At 47.4% G+C, this 12,737-nt stretch overlaps 5 protein-coding genes across 5 annotated transcripts; 3 read left to right on the forward strand and 2 right to left on the reverse strand.

Moving 5' to 3' along the window:
- Positions 1–877: 877 nt before the first annotated feature.
- On the reverse strand, positions 878–3,255 carry C7974DRAFT_324158 (origin recognition complex subunit 4 C-terminus-domain-containing protein; the record flags this gene model as incomplete). Its single annotated transcript, XM_046138944.1, has 2 exons — positions 878–1,426; positions 1,474–3,255. 2 exons carry the CDS (start codon positions 3,253–3,255, stop codon positions 878–880), a joined length of 2,331 nt encoding a protein of 776 aa, XP_045990931.1.
- A 211-nt stretch (positions 3,256–3,466) lies between these two features.
- Positions 3,467–5,304, forward strand: C7974DRAFT_86868 (major facilitator superfamily domain-containing protein). Its single transcript, XM_046147418.1, has 2 exons — positions 3,467–3,918; positions 3,967–5,304. The coding sequence occupies exons 1-2, from the start codon at positions 3,711–3,713 to the stop codon at positions 5,106–5,108; spliced, it is 1,350 nt and encodes a 449-aa protein (XP_045990932.1). The 5' UTR covers positions 3,467–3,710; the 3' UTR covers positions 5,109–5,304.
- Positions 5,305–5,981: 677 nt separating this feature from the next.
- C7974DRAFT_406539 (uncharacterized protein) lies at positions 5,982–7,260 on the forward strand. Its single transcript, XM_046143151.1, has 2 exons — positions 5,982–6,187; positions 6,242–7,260. The coding sequence occupies exons 1-2, from the start codon at positions 6,142–6,144 to the stop codon at positions 6,997–6,999; spliced, it is 804 nt and encodes a 267-aa protein (XP_045990933.1). The 5' UTR covers positions 5,982–6,141; the 3' UTR covers positions 7,000–7,260.
- Positions 7,261–7,903: 643 nt separating this feature from the next.
- On the reverse strand, positions 7,904–8,402 carry C7974DRAFT_406540 (uncharacterized protein; the record flags this gene model as incomplete). The annotated part of the gene is made up of 1 exon (XM_046143152.1): positions 7,904–8,402. A coding segment is annotated over exon 1 (253 nt), but the record flags the coding sequence as incomplete, so codon positions are not given.
- A 130-nt stretch (positions 8,403–8,532) lies between these two features.
- On the forward strand, positions 8,533–11,308 carry C7974DRAFT_406543 (heterokaryon incompatibility protein-domain-containing protein). The gene is made up of 4 exons (XM_046143153.1): positions 8,533–8,712; positions 8,803–9,386; positions 9,443–11,162; positions 11,224–11,308. The coding sequence occupies exons 2-3, from the start codon at positions 8,807–8,809 to the stop codon at positions 10,954–10,956; spliced, it is 2,094 nt and encodes a 697-aa protein (XP_045990935.1). The 5' UTR covers positions 8,533–8,712; positions 8,803–8,806; the 3' UTR covers positions 10,957–11,162; positions 11,224–11,308.
- The last annotated feature ends 1,429 nt before the right edge of the window (positions 11,309–12,737 follow it).

A 12,737-nucleotide genomic window follows, 5' to 3' on the forward strand; every position in this document is an offset into this window, starting at 1 on the left:
TTGCGAAGCAGGCAGCGATGCAGATGTTGAGTGTCGGTGTGGAAGTAAGCTGCAGGCATCGAAGCGGCAAGGGCGTCGCGAAACGAGCACTAGCGCACGTCGTATTCCTGGTGGCGCGTATTCTATGGATTGCCTCACGATGGCGCCAATGGGCAACACTTAGAAGTCTCCGTCAACACCTTAAGTGTGCAGTGCTTTTGTTACTTCGCTGATGATCAACAACCTCACTAGCCGATATTGACTTCTTCCCGTAGCTGGGCTACCTCCTTCGACAATTCTGCAGAATCTGCTGCAATGATCACGCTACATCTCAAGTAGAGATTCGTGGAAGAAGTACAGCACCCAACTTCTTCTGGAGGCGGTTCCACCCAATCACACGCGGGCACCGAAATACAAATTGACCTATCCTTACCATTGCTGACAAAGTACGCGGTATGGTGCTACACGCTGATCCCTACGCTGATCAACGTCAATGATTTGCTGCGAGGCCTGACAGTATTGTATGTGCTTCTACCTTGTCTTATGGGAACTCGCAGCTACATATCACTTTTCCTCCAATACCATGAGCCTTGGCATTTGGCATCTCTTGTCCAAATAGGAATCATCCCGCGGATGATCTGACCACGGGCTGCAATGATTGCCACCAGGAACTCACTCTCTGATCTTTTTACTCTTCTTCTCTTTCACGCTTCCAGAGAGCAGTGGCGTGATTACAGTGAGCCGGATGTGCTGACCGCCAAAGATATCTTCTCAGTAGAGGCGTAAGCGAGCGGAATCCACCAGTTGACGCCCAAGAACAATGCCGGATTAGTTCATTTTGAGGTGTGCCAATGGCTACTGGAGAGCGTTATGATACCAACTTCTTGCCATTGCGGCATTAAATCGCTCTACACCAGCGTTCCAACCCGCGATCGATCCCCTTCTCCCCTTTAAGCACTTCTCCTATCTCTTCGAGCGCAACATCGCACCTACACATGCCAAACCCACCACCCTGCCCCATAACTACAGGCATAATGAAACCTAACTCCATTAGTCCTTCCCACTCGCGCCGCGCAACATCCTTGCCCCATACTTTTGTTGTGCTACCACTAGCGCTCAGTCCACCCGCAGCGGATTGTATGCGTGCCTTCGATGCGAGTGTCACGTACTCATCGTATGCCATATTGAAGTTGCTAGTATCGGAGTCGTGGATGATGTCCAGACGCGCTGCGGCGATGAGAAGGGAGAGAGCTAATGTGCTCAACGAGGTAAGAACAGAAAGTTTCGAGTCTGCGGCGGACAGACAGAGGGTTGGCGTGAAAGCGGTGTGGGGTGCGAGTGTGGCGGTTGGAAGTAGAAATGAAGTTACAGCTGAAACAACAGATTTCGTGAGGTGGAAAGTTGGGGCGAGGTGAGTCGTGAGGAAAGATGGGGTCGCGAATAGATTCTGTAATGACTTTAGTAGAACTTCAAAATCATCGTATGAAAACGTACGTCGATGCTGGCGTTCCACTCACTGAGAACGCTCTTCGTCGATTCTTTCTTCAGCCTCTTCGATGGCGTGGTCTTTGTGCCACCCCCAAGAATGCCTCGCTCCTCAACGCTCAACTGGTCAGGTTGTACGATCAGACACGCCCGACAGATTTCCTGGAAGGCACTGAACGTCTTTGCAAGGCCCAGGTGAACGTAGCGATGGCTAAAACGACTCTTGACGCGCTTCTCTAAGCTATTTGTGACGTCAATTCTCGTCGTCAGTCCCAACACAGCAATAGGTGCTTTACGTGATTGAGCAATGTCGAACAGATTGTACAGTAGGGTCTGGCGTGGATGTTGAGCAAACAGATCAAACTCATCCATAATGAAAATGACCGCTTTGGCAACATAGTCTGTATGCTCTCCCGTCTGTTCTGATGGATGCGAGAGCAATGCAAGAAGGGTTTGCAGGGTATCAGCGTAGTTCTTGCCAGGGCCACCACCGTCTTCCTCAACCTCCATCTCCGTGCCCAACTGTCGCCAGATCTCGCGCAGAGCAATCTTGTCATCAGTATGAATGAAGCCGTTCAGCCGTATGACGTGGAAGTCTTGGGCGTTGTCCTTCGATACTTCTGATAAGACCTTGTTGACCAAAGCTGTCTTGCCACTTCCTCGTGCTCCAATCAAGAGTAACGAATTACCCTCTCCCGCCGTGACCGTGTGCTCGACTGTTTGATGAACAGACTTGAACTCTTCGTCCAGGTTGACTAAGGGTGAGGGCCGTCTGCCAGTGATGCGATCCATGACAATGGTCTTTAATAAATCCAACTCGCGTCCTACTGGAAGATCGCCGTAGAGCACAGTAGGTGCTGACTGTATCTTCTGGGCTGAGGGAGGCTTGTAGAATGGGCTAGGCTCGGTTGGATCGAGCACGCTTTCCATGATACTGTTGCCGTCCACCTCCAGGCCATCATCTTCCGTGTGCTCTAGTACGGGTGAGCTTTCGACATCATATTGATTCTGGGTGTGATCAGTGCGATTTTGCCGGCGTCTCTCTGCTGCTTTCTTGGTGGTGCTCGGTGGAGGCCGCCTGGCTGGCTCATCTGCGTTTTCTGGATCGTTCGTTCGCGTCGGCGTAGGCTTGCTGCGCTCGTTCGATCTCGAAGGTGTAGTGGCGATTGATTCCATCATGCTCACTTCCTCCTCCTCATTTTCGCCGTCTCCGGTGCTCGGTGCCTTCTTCTTCCGCCCTGTCGATCTTGCAGCCGGTGTCTTGCGCACAGCTGGAAGGGGCGTCTTCGTACGTTTCGAAGGCGTCACAATCTCCGCTAATTCATCTGGAGTGTCTGTTCCCTGATCTTCCTCATGTTTGAAGCTGCCAATCAAACTTTTCAAGGCGCTCCGGCTTGCGCTTTGCACGTTCTTGGTGGACCGCAGTCTGCCTCGTTTTGGAGTCCTGGAGGGCTCTTGCAGATCGACAGTCTTCTTCTCCTCGCTAGAAGCTGGTCTCGGCTGCCTCTTTCTCGTCGCCGGTATCGTCTGCACACGCAATGCACCCTCGATGTCATCGAAGATGTCATCCTCTTCGCCAGTCGCTGATTCCGCTAATGTGCCATCACTGCCATCCTGTGGCTTCCGTTTTCTTGCTGTATCCTGCCACACATCTGGTGGAGCTTCCCCTTTCGCTTTCGCTGCCGACCGAGACAGCCTGGGTGGTCTCTTGCCATGGACAGGCGTGCTGGCTCCGTTTCGACGAGGGATGTCGAGCTTTCTCCGCTTTGCGGATCGCGGGGCGTCGTCCATGAATAGTGTGGACGTAGAAAATACTATTCTCTATGGGTGGTGCATCGTCATGGCGAATAGGACGCGAATGTTGGTAAACAGTCGCAGCCATCGAGTCGCGTTCGTAACTCCAAGTCACGCCTCGCTAAGAGCCGCCGCATCCCTGTACCTTCCCCAGGGTCCACTTCCCCTTCTGATTGCTTCGTGCGCCGGGGAGTTCTTCACTTTCCGACAACACCATCGTATCGTCGTGTGTCTTAGTAAGCACAAGCCGGAACGCATGTCTGTCGCGCAGCTTCCCTTTACCTAGTGCGGGATACGTTCCCGTCGATCCCAGGGTTGTGTAGAGGCGCCCACACATCGCGCCCTACGACGGCTAGCGGCGATGGGTGCAAGATCACTCTTGGTGACTTGTTTACTACAACATCGTTGCCGACCGTGACATCTGTGTCGCTCTACTCTATAACGACTGCGCCATGGCATCTAACCATAGCACAGACATCGAGTTTCCTCCACCAGCACAGAATGTTTCTGTAGCTACTTTCACGGATCTTGAGCTGCTCCCGCGAGGTACCGGAACGCTTTCCGAAAGCGAAGAGGGCCATTCTCTACCGCCCACGGATGGAGGCAAGGATGCATGGTTGTTTTTGTTCTCTTGTTTCATGCTAGAGGCAATGATCTGGGGTTTGTGCAACCGTTCAACACATTCGTGGTGTGGCTGACATGGGACAGGCTTTCCATCAACGTACGGAATATTTCAAGAGTATTATACCGGTAACGACTTCGCTGGAGCCAGTAACATCGCCATTGTAGGGGCTTGCGCGATGGGCATCATGTACATGGACATCACGTTCTGGTTCATGGTCCTCAAATGCTACCCACGTCTTCGTCCATGGGCAACGCCAGTCGGTCTGGTTGTCCTGTGCCTTGCCCTTGGCCTGGCTTCTCTGTCCACTAGCGTATCTCACCTCATTGTCACTCAAGGGGTCATCTATGCACTTGGCGGTGGTCTAGCTTGGACACCCATCCTATTCTACATCGAGGAGTGGTGGGTGCGCCGACGAGGCTTTGCGTATGGAGTGACCATGGCCGGCCTTGGTCTATCCGGAGCAATCCTACCAGTCATCTTGGAATGGCTGCTTCAGAACTACGGCTTCCGGACGACGTTGCGAGTCTGCGCACTCAGTTTTGTCGCTCTGAACTTCCCGATCCTCTTTTTCTTCAAGCCTCGGCTACCGCAATCGCAGGTCAACCTGCCATTCAAGTTCGACATGTCGTTCTGGACATGTTCAAACTTTCTCATCTTACAGTCGTGTAACGTCTTGCAAGGTGTTGGCTACTTCTTGCCAGCGATCTACCTACCTACCTTTGCTCGATCACTTGGCGCAAACACCATCGAAAGTACCGTGACTGTAATCCTCTTGAACGCAGCGGCGTTTGTGGGATCCCTGACCATGGGCGTGGCAGTCGACAGGTACGACGTCGTGAATTGTCTCCTCGTAGCAGCGATCGGATCAGCCTCTGGTGTCTTTCTCCTTTGGGGGCTCTCCACGTCACTGGTTCCACTCTACATCTTTAGTATCGTTTATGGTGCGTTCGCTGGTTGTCAGGCGAGTAGCTGGAGCGGAATCATTCGGGTTACAAAAGAGAAGCGTATCAGTGCAGATTCTGGCATGATCTTTGCATTCCTGTCTGCCGGGAAAGGAGTTGGCAATCTCGCGTCAGGTCCCCTTTCTGAAGCTTTGCTACACGCAGGTGATTTCAGAGCTGGGTTTGCGTACGGTAGTGGTTACGGTGCTCTGATTGTTTTCACCGGCGCAACTGCCCTGCTGAGCGGTTGGGGCTTCCTTGCGAAGCGAGTGGGATGGATGTAGAGCGGCGACGGCGCTTCCTCGCGCTTCAACATCGGACATGACCTCTGTCCAGACCCGTGGTTGGACACGAAGCCTTCGTCGTCGCTCTTATGATGTTCCTTGTTGACGTTCTTGGTTTGTCGGTACGTGGGGCTGAGGCCTGTCACATCCTGACAGATGTTTCTACAACATATAATCGAAGAACATCGGCTGGACTTTAGAAACATGACTTCGGCTGCCAACGGGCGGCGCCAACCTTGTTACAGGGCATGTGCCACCACCAGGCGGTGCGACCAATCAAAGCTGCAAGGTTCAGCCGAGACGCGTACGTTGAAACGCAACATCTGGACCCGCAGAGCCCCTTCAACTTCACCCGTCGCTACGATCAACACTTATCACCTCATTGAGGCGATCAGTTGTTTGAGTGTGAGTAAGGATGTCCATGCGGCAATTTATTTGCGGGCGAACCTGTATTCATCAAACATAAGCTTTGGGACGCGCCACATCGGCTGAGCATGCCCCAAAAGGACGTCTTCGTTCCTGCCCTTGACTGGCCGGGTTTTGAAACGACAATTGAGATCGGCATGAGGTCAGCCGGTCCATGCTCTAGACGCGAAGTTCCTTGTGTCAAGATGATTGACTGAGCAACCCGGACTCGTCAACCTAACGCATTGACTTCAAAACGTGGGGCTCTTGGACAATCCAAGCACTACTCGGACTAAAGCCATTGTGAACTCCCAAGCATTGTCACACCGTTAGCTTGTATGGGATTGCGGGTGTCAGCATGTCTTGTCGGCCTTGTGCATGGACGAGGGTCGAAGAACCCTGTTTGGAGACGTGGACTTCAACGTATATATCACGGCTGCCGTGGAGTGCTCTTGCTCCTTAACCGATCTTCATTGATTCTGTGTTGACGTCTTTCGTTACGCTTTGCAAGCAAACTTCTTGCCCTTCTTGACAATACATTCTTTTGGCTGTGCCAGTCCCTCATTTCATCTTCAAATTCGGCCATCCTGTGCATCGTACCCGACATCTCCCCAATCAACAAGTCAACATGAAGTCCGCTCTCGTTCTTGCGCTTGCCGGCTCCGCTGTGGCAGGTAAAACACCTTTTCATGACATTACGAGGTCGTTCAACCAGCTAACATTCTCAGCTCCATCTTTCGGTGACTTCCTCGACGCTCTCTTCGGCGGCGACAAGCAGCACGACTCCCCACAGCCTTCGGACTTCCCCGACTTCCCACCCGCCGGCACTGGTTCAGTGCCTCCTTTCCCCTTTCCCACAGCGACTGGTGCGCCCTTTCCTCCATTCCCCACTGGTACTTCAGGTGTTCAGCCGTTTCCCTATCCCGGCTCTGATAGCCAGGAGAAGCGTAACATCAAAGCTCTGCACATCGACTACCAGCTCGCGCCCATCGCTGCTCCCATAGTCAAGAGGCGCGAATTAAAGTATCGCCAGCTCGACGGCTCCGCACTCCCTTCTTTCAGCCTTCTCGACCCGAACGACACGCCTACGGCGACTGAGCCTGCAACCGGTCTGCCCACTGAGCTCCCTGGTCTTCCTACCGGAACGACTATCCCAGAGCTTCCTACTGAAATCCCGTCTGGATTCCCCGGCCTACCCACTGGGTTCCCCACACCCCCTGCCGACAACCCTTCTACTCCCCCTCCCGCTCCAACGGGCGATGCGCCCTTCCCATTCCCGACGGACGCACCATTCCCTACTGCCCCTGCCGGTACAGGCGCTCCTGGCTTTCCTGGTCTGCCTACTACTTTCGGCACCGTGACCCGCGGCCCCGTTCCGACCGCTGCACCTGATGCGCCAGGACACGAAGAAGGAGAGCAAACACAGAATGGCAACTATTGGTTGGAGTTCATTAGTGACCTGTTGAACGGTGATCGGGGTGCATGAAATCAGAACTGGGATTTTTGGAGCTTACTACATAAGCACCTGCGGGAGGAATGGGATGATTGGGGGGTTAGGCCATCTTGATGGTGGCTCTCTTCACTTCTATAGCACAATGTAGGGTAACATAAAGCGGAGAAATCTGATACCTGAATGCTTCGCATGTTCACCACGACGCTGGACATGGTTTCACACGTACACTGGTACTACATTTTTACACGCACGTTCACACACGCACGTTCGACCAGCCAGTTCGCTAGATGCAACATTAGGAACGAAGAGTTAAAAGTCTTATTAGGCCTGTCTCTTGTGAGAGTGGATACGCTTAGATGAACTAATGTAGTAGTAGCTCTGCGGCTCGTTTGAATTGACGAATCGGATGGGCCGAGTGAAGTGGAGATCCGTGGATTTTAGTACATAGTAGTCTCTACTCTCAAATTGTTCATTGTTTCTGTGTAAGAACCTTAATGAGAATAGCTAGACTTACTCCCAAGAGCGTCTCCCTGAAAGTTGCCTACTCCACGATAGCTCATAGCGAAGCTGCGGAGGTGTTCTGGCTAATTTTGCCGTCAAAAGTCGCCCGAAATCTTGAAATTTTGATTTTAACACTCTTACTAACGCATTTACAAACAAGAAACATGTATACTACCTCTACTGAATTGTACCCTAGGAAAAGACTAAAGAGTTGGACAATGCCAATGCCTATGATGACTATCTGCAGAGTCACACATCCCTAGATGAAGATAACTTAATCTTCATGAACAAGATCGAGAACAAGAATTGTTCCAGACGTTAAGCAAGATCTGTGACAACATTGAATGTGGCTAGTAGATACATGTCAGGGTTTAGAGAGTACTTAATTATCTGGTGCTTACCATAGATATCGAACTGAAGATCGCCCTCTAGAGAACCCCAGAGTAAGTTCAGATTCTAGAAAGTCAATGATAAGCTGAGGAGGATAGTGATTACACAACTTGTGCAAAAGAGTAATAGAATGACATGTCTCAGAAGCACGAGGCCTGCGTGGGGATGGCCGGAGAGAAGCCTATTTTAGTCAACGCTTCTACTAGTAGAATACCACCAGATATGTCTTGAAGACCATTTGAGTCAGTCAGGTCATGTCCGAGTGTATCTGTTCCCTTGACGGTAAGCCTGCGCACACGTTCCGCCTCCTTAGATCCTGACTAGTGAAGCAAAAGCTACTATACGGCGCAGATACAGACTGAAAAAACAAAGACAGATGAAGAAAGACATTTCTCTGGGACTGATCTAGTGGTTTCATGAGAGTACCGTGTAGTGACGGTCCAAGAACAACCGAAAACCCGCAGCCACTGCTGAATGACACCACGAAACCCTGTGCAAGCGACATACACGTGAGCAAGTATCGCACGCAGCGTCGGGTTTGGTTTCCCAGGACAAGCGCGTAAAAACACATTGGTTGGATGGAAAATTGAGTCTTTATCCGAGCGAGGGTGTGCCGGCTTACGCGCATGGTAACCCCACCGGCCAGCTGATATCTCAGCTTGCCGCCTCCGTCATCATACACTTCTCATCCTTCGAGCTCGTTCCCTACATTGTCGTATGCAGTTCGATCGCCGTCGCAATCTGACTGATATCGCCCGGCCGCGGGCTCCTAGCACTGCGCGCACAAGCCGTCGCAGATGGCATGCAGCTATTGTACTCGTGACCTGCTTATGTCTAGCATCTGATACGGAACAGGTAAGCCCCATCAATCCTTCCTCGTGCGAAATCAGAGAGACGCTATCCCGGTATCGCGGGAACTTCCTCGAGCCTGACCTGAGCATATAGAACTATGGCTCGGGCTTTCGAGTACACCCCGTTAGACCCTGCTGACACTCGGGCATTCCGCGTCCTTGAGCTGCTTCCCTCCACTCATATCGAAGATTCCGTACACTGCGAACTACGGAATTATAGTCTGAGCGGCGATATCGAGTACGAAGCTTTGTCTTACGCTTGGGGGGAAGACGTGCCGGAATGTCCCATCCTCATCAATGGTCTTGGTACAGTAGACGTAACTAGGTCCTGTGTTGACGCGTTGAGACATATTCGACATGAAGTGCGCCGCAGGGCTTTGTGGGTTGATGCCATTTGTATCAATCAACGTGAAGATGATACAAGCAGGCAGGAGCGAAACCATCAAGTGAATCTCATGTTCGAGATTTACACGAAAGCCCGGGGTGTACTCGTCTGGCTGGGACCCAGTGATTCAAGCACGCCACGCACAATGGCAATGTTGAAATTGGCGTATGAGCTGAAATACTGGGCACCCTGGGAAGGCACCATTTTTTCAAGGCGCAAGTCAAAAAGGTCGCGCGATTCTACACTTTCTAAACTCAGAACTAGTGCCTCTAAACGGCTATTGAAGAGCATGTGTAAGGATTATTCATTCTTCGTCTAGCTTCATACAAGATTATTGACCAAACTGTAGTCCAAAGAAGCAACGGAGCCCCAAAACCTCAGTATCATGCTCTCGCAGCTATAATACATAGCTCTTGGTGGCAAAGAGTCTGGACTCTGCAAGAGGATATTCTTGCAGATCGATGCGTGGTGTTTCATGGCCGACGCAGAATTGAGATGATCGCTTTGACCACCAGCAGTTCTTTTCTTCTGGAAGAACTCAGTATGATGATGGGAAAATACTTTCATCTCAATCACATGGCCAGGGAACGTATGAGATTCATGCGCATGGTGATTGAACAGGCGACTTCGGACCAAGAACCCAAGATAAATACTGATCGATTCGTACACCATTCAAGCGGTATTGTTTTGGAGAGCTTATTCAATTTGGCATTCCTGCTACAGAGTAAGAAGTCTATCGACAAGATATACGGCCTCCACGGTATCATGACATATTACTGCGGCCTCCCCATACCGGAGCCAGACTACGGGAAGTCATTTGAGGTGGTCTATATGGAGACAGCATGGGCCTGGATTGACACTCGACATGATCTCAGTATTCTCAAGCTCGCAGTCCGCAAAGAAAGCTTCGAACATCTGCCTTCATGGGTACCGGCTTGGCACAGCGAGCATCCCAACTTTCCTCGTAGCGTCGCAGATTCTGGTAGCAGCATCCTGGAGTCTTTGTACATGAATCCAGAGGTACATCCTTTATTCAATGCCCATCACTTCTCGTGGGATTACATGTCTAATGACAGCTTACGAAAGGACTCCTGGGAAGAAGTACAGCAGTCGGGCCCGATAGTAGCACTGTTGCCAGGCGGGCAGCTTCACGTTTTCAGAACGTGCTGCGTAGGCATAATTCATTCTGCCGTTGGAATTGATAAGCCGGGGGACTATCGGCAACGCGATATGGAAAGTTATCTTTTGATTCATATCCGTTGGGTCAAGCTTACACAGTCTGTGTCTTCAACAACTACCTTTGAGCAGGAGACGGCGATGCTTGAGATGTTTCGGTCGCTCGACACACCTGGTATATATGGATCTGAAGCGAAGGGAAGTGCTTTCAGAGACCGTTTCAAAATGTTCTGCGCATGGGCGGAGTTCATTCTTAGCCTGGATTTAGCTGATGACATTGAAGATCCGTCTCATACGACGGACACGGATCGCAACCCCCTGAGGAAATGGAACGCAGCTGTACAAATCTACGCCAAGGTGGTCAGATCTAAAAAGTCAGAAACGATAGCTGTACTCCGGAAGCATTTCGTTGGTAGATCTCAGACTGACCAAGAAATAGTTTACATGGCGAAGGCAATCCACGAAATGTACAGAAGCTTTATAAGAGTACGCAACCATAGCCTCTGTTTGCTTGGCAACAACAACATGATGGCCGTCACGAATTACTGGTGTCGAGAAGGCGACGAAGTTTTTGTTCTACCAAATACTGACTCTCCCTTTGTCTTGCGCAAGGAGACAGATCAGGGCGCGTACCGGTTGGTAGGTGTTACAATCGCCTTTTGTAACCAACCAGATGCTAACACCTAGCAAATGCTAACACGCTTAGCATAATATTACACAGGCTATCCTATATAGCGTAGTTTTATTGCAAGTTATATAACAAGCTTACTCCTTAGTAGTTAAGCTAAAGTAGGTCTTATATAGAGCTTGCACAGCTTATATTAAGCTTAGTAAGCCTAGCTTATATAGCTTATATTAAGCCTAGTAAGCTACTACACTCTCTATAGTATATAGTAAGTAGGAATATAACTCTTATAGTTTATATTTAACCTAAGTATTAATCTATAATATTAGATCTTAACCTAACCTTTAAGCTAGATAGTCTACTTTATACTACTTATTATTACTTCTTACTTTTAAAATAGATAGATTATATCTATACTCTTTAGTATAAGACCTCTTTAGTTTCCCTAATAGTATTTATCCCTAAGAACTAATTAAATAGTACTTATAAGCTTTACTTAAAGTATAACCTTAATATTTTAAATACTCTTAAGATATCTACTACCTTAGGGAACTAAGCTACTCCTAGCTTAATATCTAAGAATATAGATATAACTAATAATAGTACTACCTATATAGGTAATATTATAGTTAATAAACTTAATCTCTACTATAGTAAATATAATAAGCTTAATAATTAGCTTATATAATAGGACTTATTCTTCTTATTCTAAGGTAAATATATTAAAGAGATTAAAAGAGTTATACTTATTAGTAGTTATATATATAGTATAGTATTAAATAGATTAAACCCTTTATATAATAGTATAATATAGGTAAGGCTCTAGATAAAATAGATATCTAGATAAAGGACTTTAATACTTTTAAGAAATAGATTAAACCTATATTTAGCATATTTAATAAAGTCTCTAGTATAAGATATAAGATCTAATATATTATATAAACTAAGTTAGCTACTAACTATACTATAGAGTTCTAATAACTTGCTATATATACTAACTAGGATAATACTATACTTTTAACTATATTTAAGTAAGAACTTAAGCTAAGAATTAAAAAGGAGCTAATATATACTAGTGCTAGTACTAACACCTTTAGTATATTAGTTAATACTATAATTAATATTAATATTAAACTATATAAGCTATAGTTAGAATTGCAAGATAACCTCTAAGTATAGGCTACTAATTCTATACTACATACCTTTAGGAACTAATAGAAAAATAACCTCTAATAAGAATAGTATAGTAGATACTACTAGTCTAACATGTTATAATAAGTCTATACTAGAACTAATATAGGATACTATAGCACTAAGGCTATAGACCTTTCTAATATTAATAAAGGACCTAAGTAGTAGAATATTAAGAATAAGGGTAGTTCTAGAACTAATAAGCTACTAGTAACTTATTATAGCTATAGTAAAGTAGGCTACTTTACTAAAGACTATTATAGCAAGAATAAGGTTATATAATAGCTTAATATATTATCTAGTAAAGTTAGGTTTACTAATACTAGTAATTAGGAAATAATTACTAATAATATAGAATATCTTATAGAAGACCTAGAGATAGAATCTAAGATAGATAATAAGTATATTAAACCTAATAAGAACTAATAAAATGTCTAAAGTAGTATACCTATACTATACTAATAGTTAGAAGAAGTCTATACTACTAAATAATATAGATCTACTAAATATTAAGAATATTATAACTAGATACTCTAGGTCTTAGACTAATAACTAGAAGCTAAGCACTAGGCTAATATAGTATAATATATTAGTAATAAATATATAGTATATAATAATAAAGAAAGTATAGAATGCTATATACTAAATAATA

Source organism: Boeremia exigua (assembly GCF_020726555.1).
Source record: "Boeremia exigua strain MPI-SDFR-AT-0100 chromosome Unknown C7974scaffold_16, whole genome shotgun sequence".
Taxonomy (NCBI): domain Eukaryota; kingdom Fungi; phylum Ascomycota; class Dothideomycetes; order Pleosporales; family Didymellaceae; genus Boeremia; species Boeremia exigua.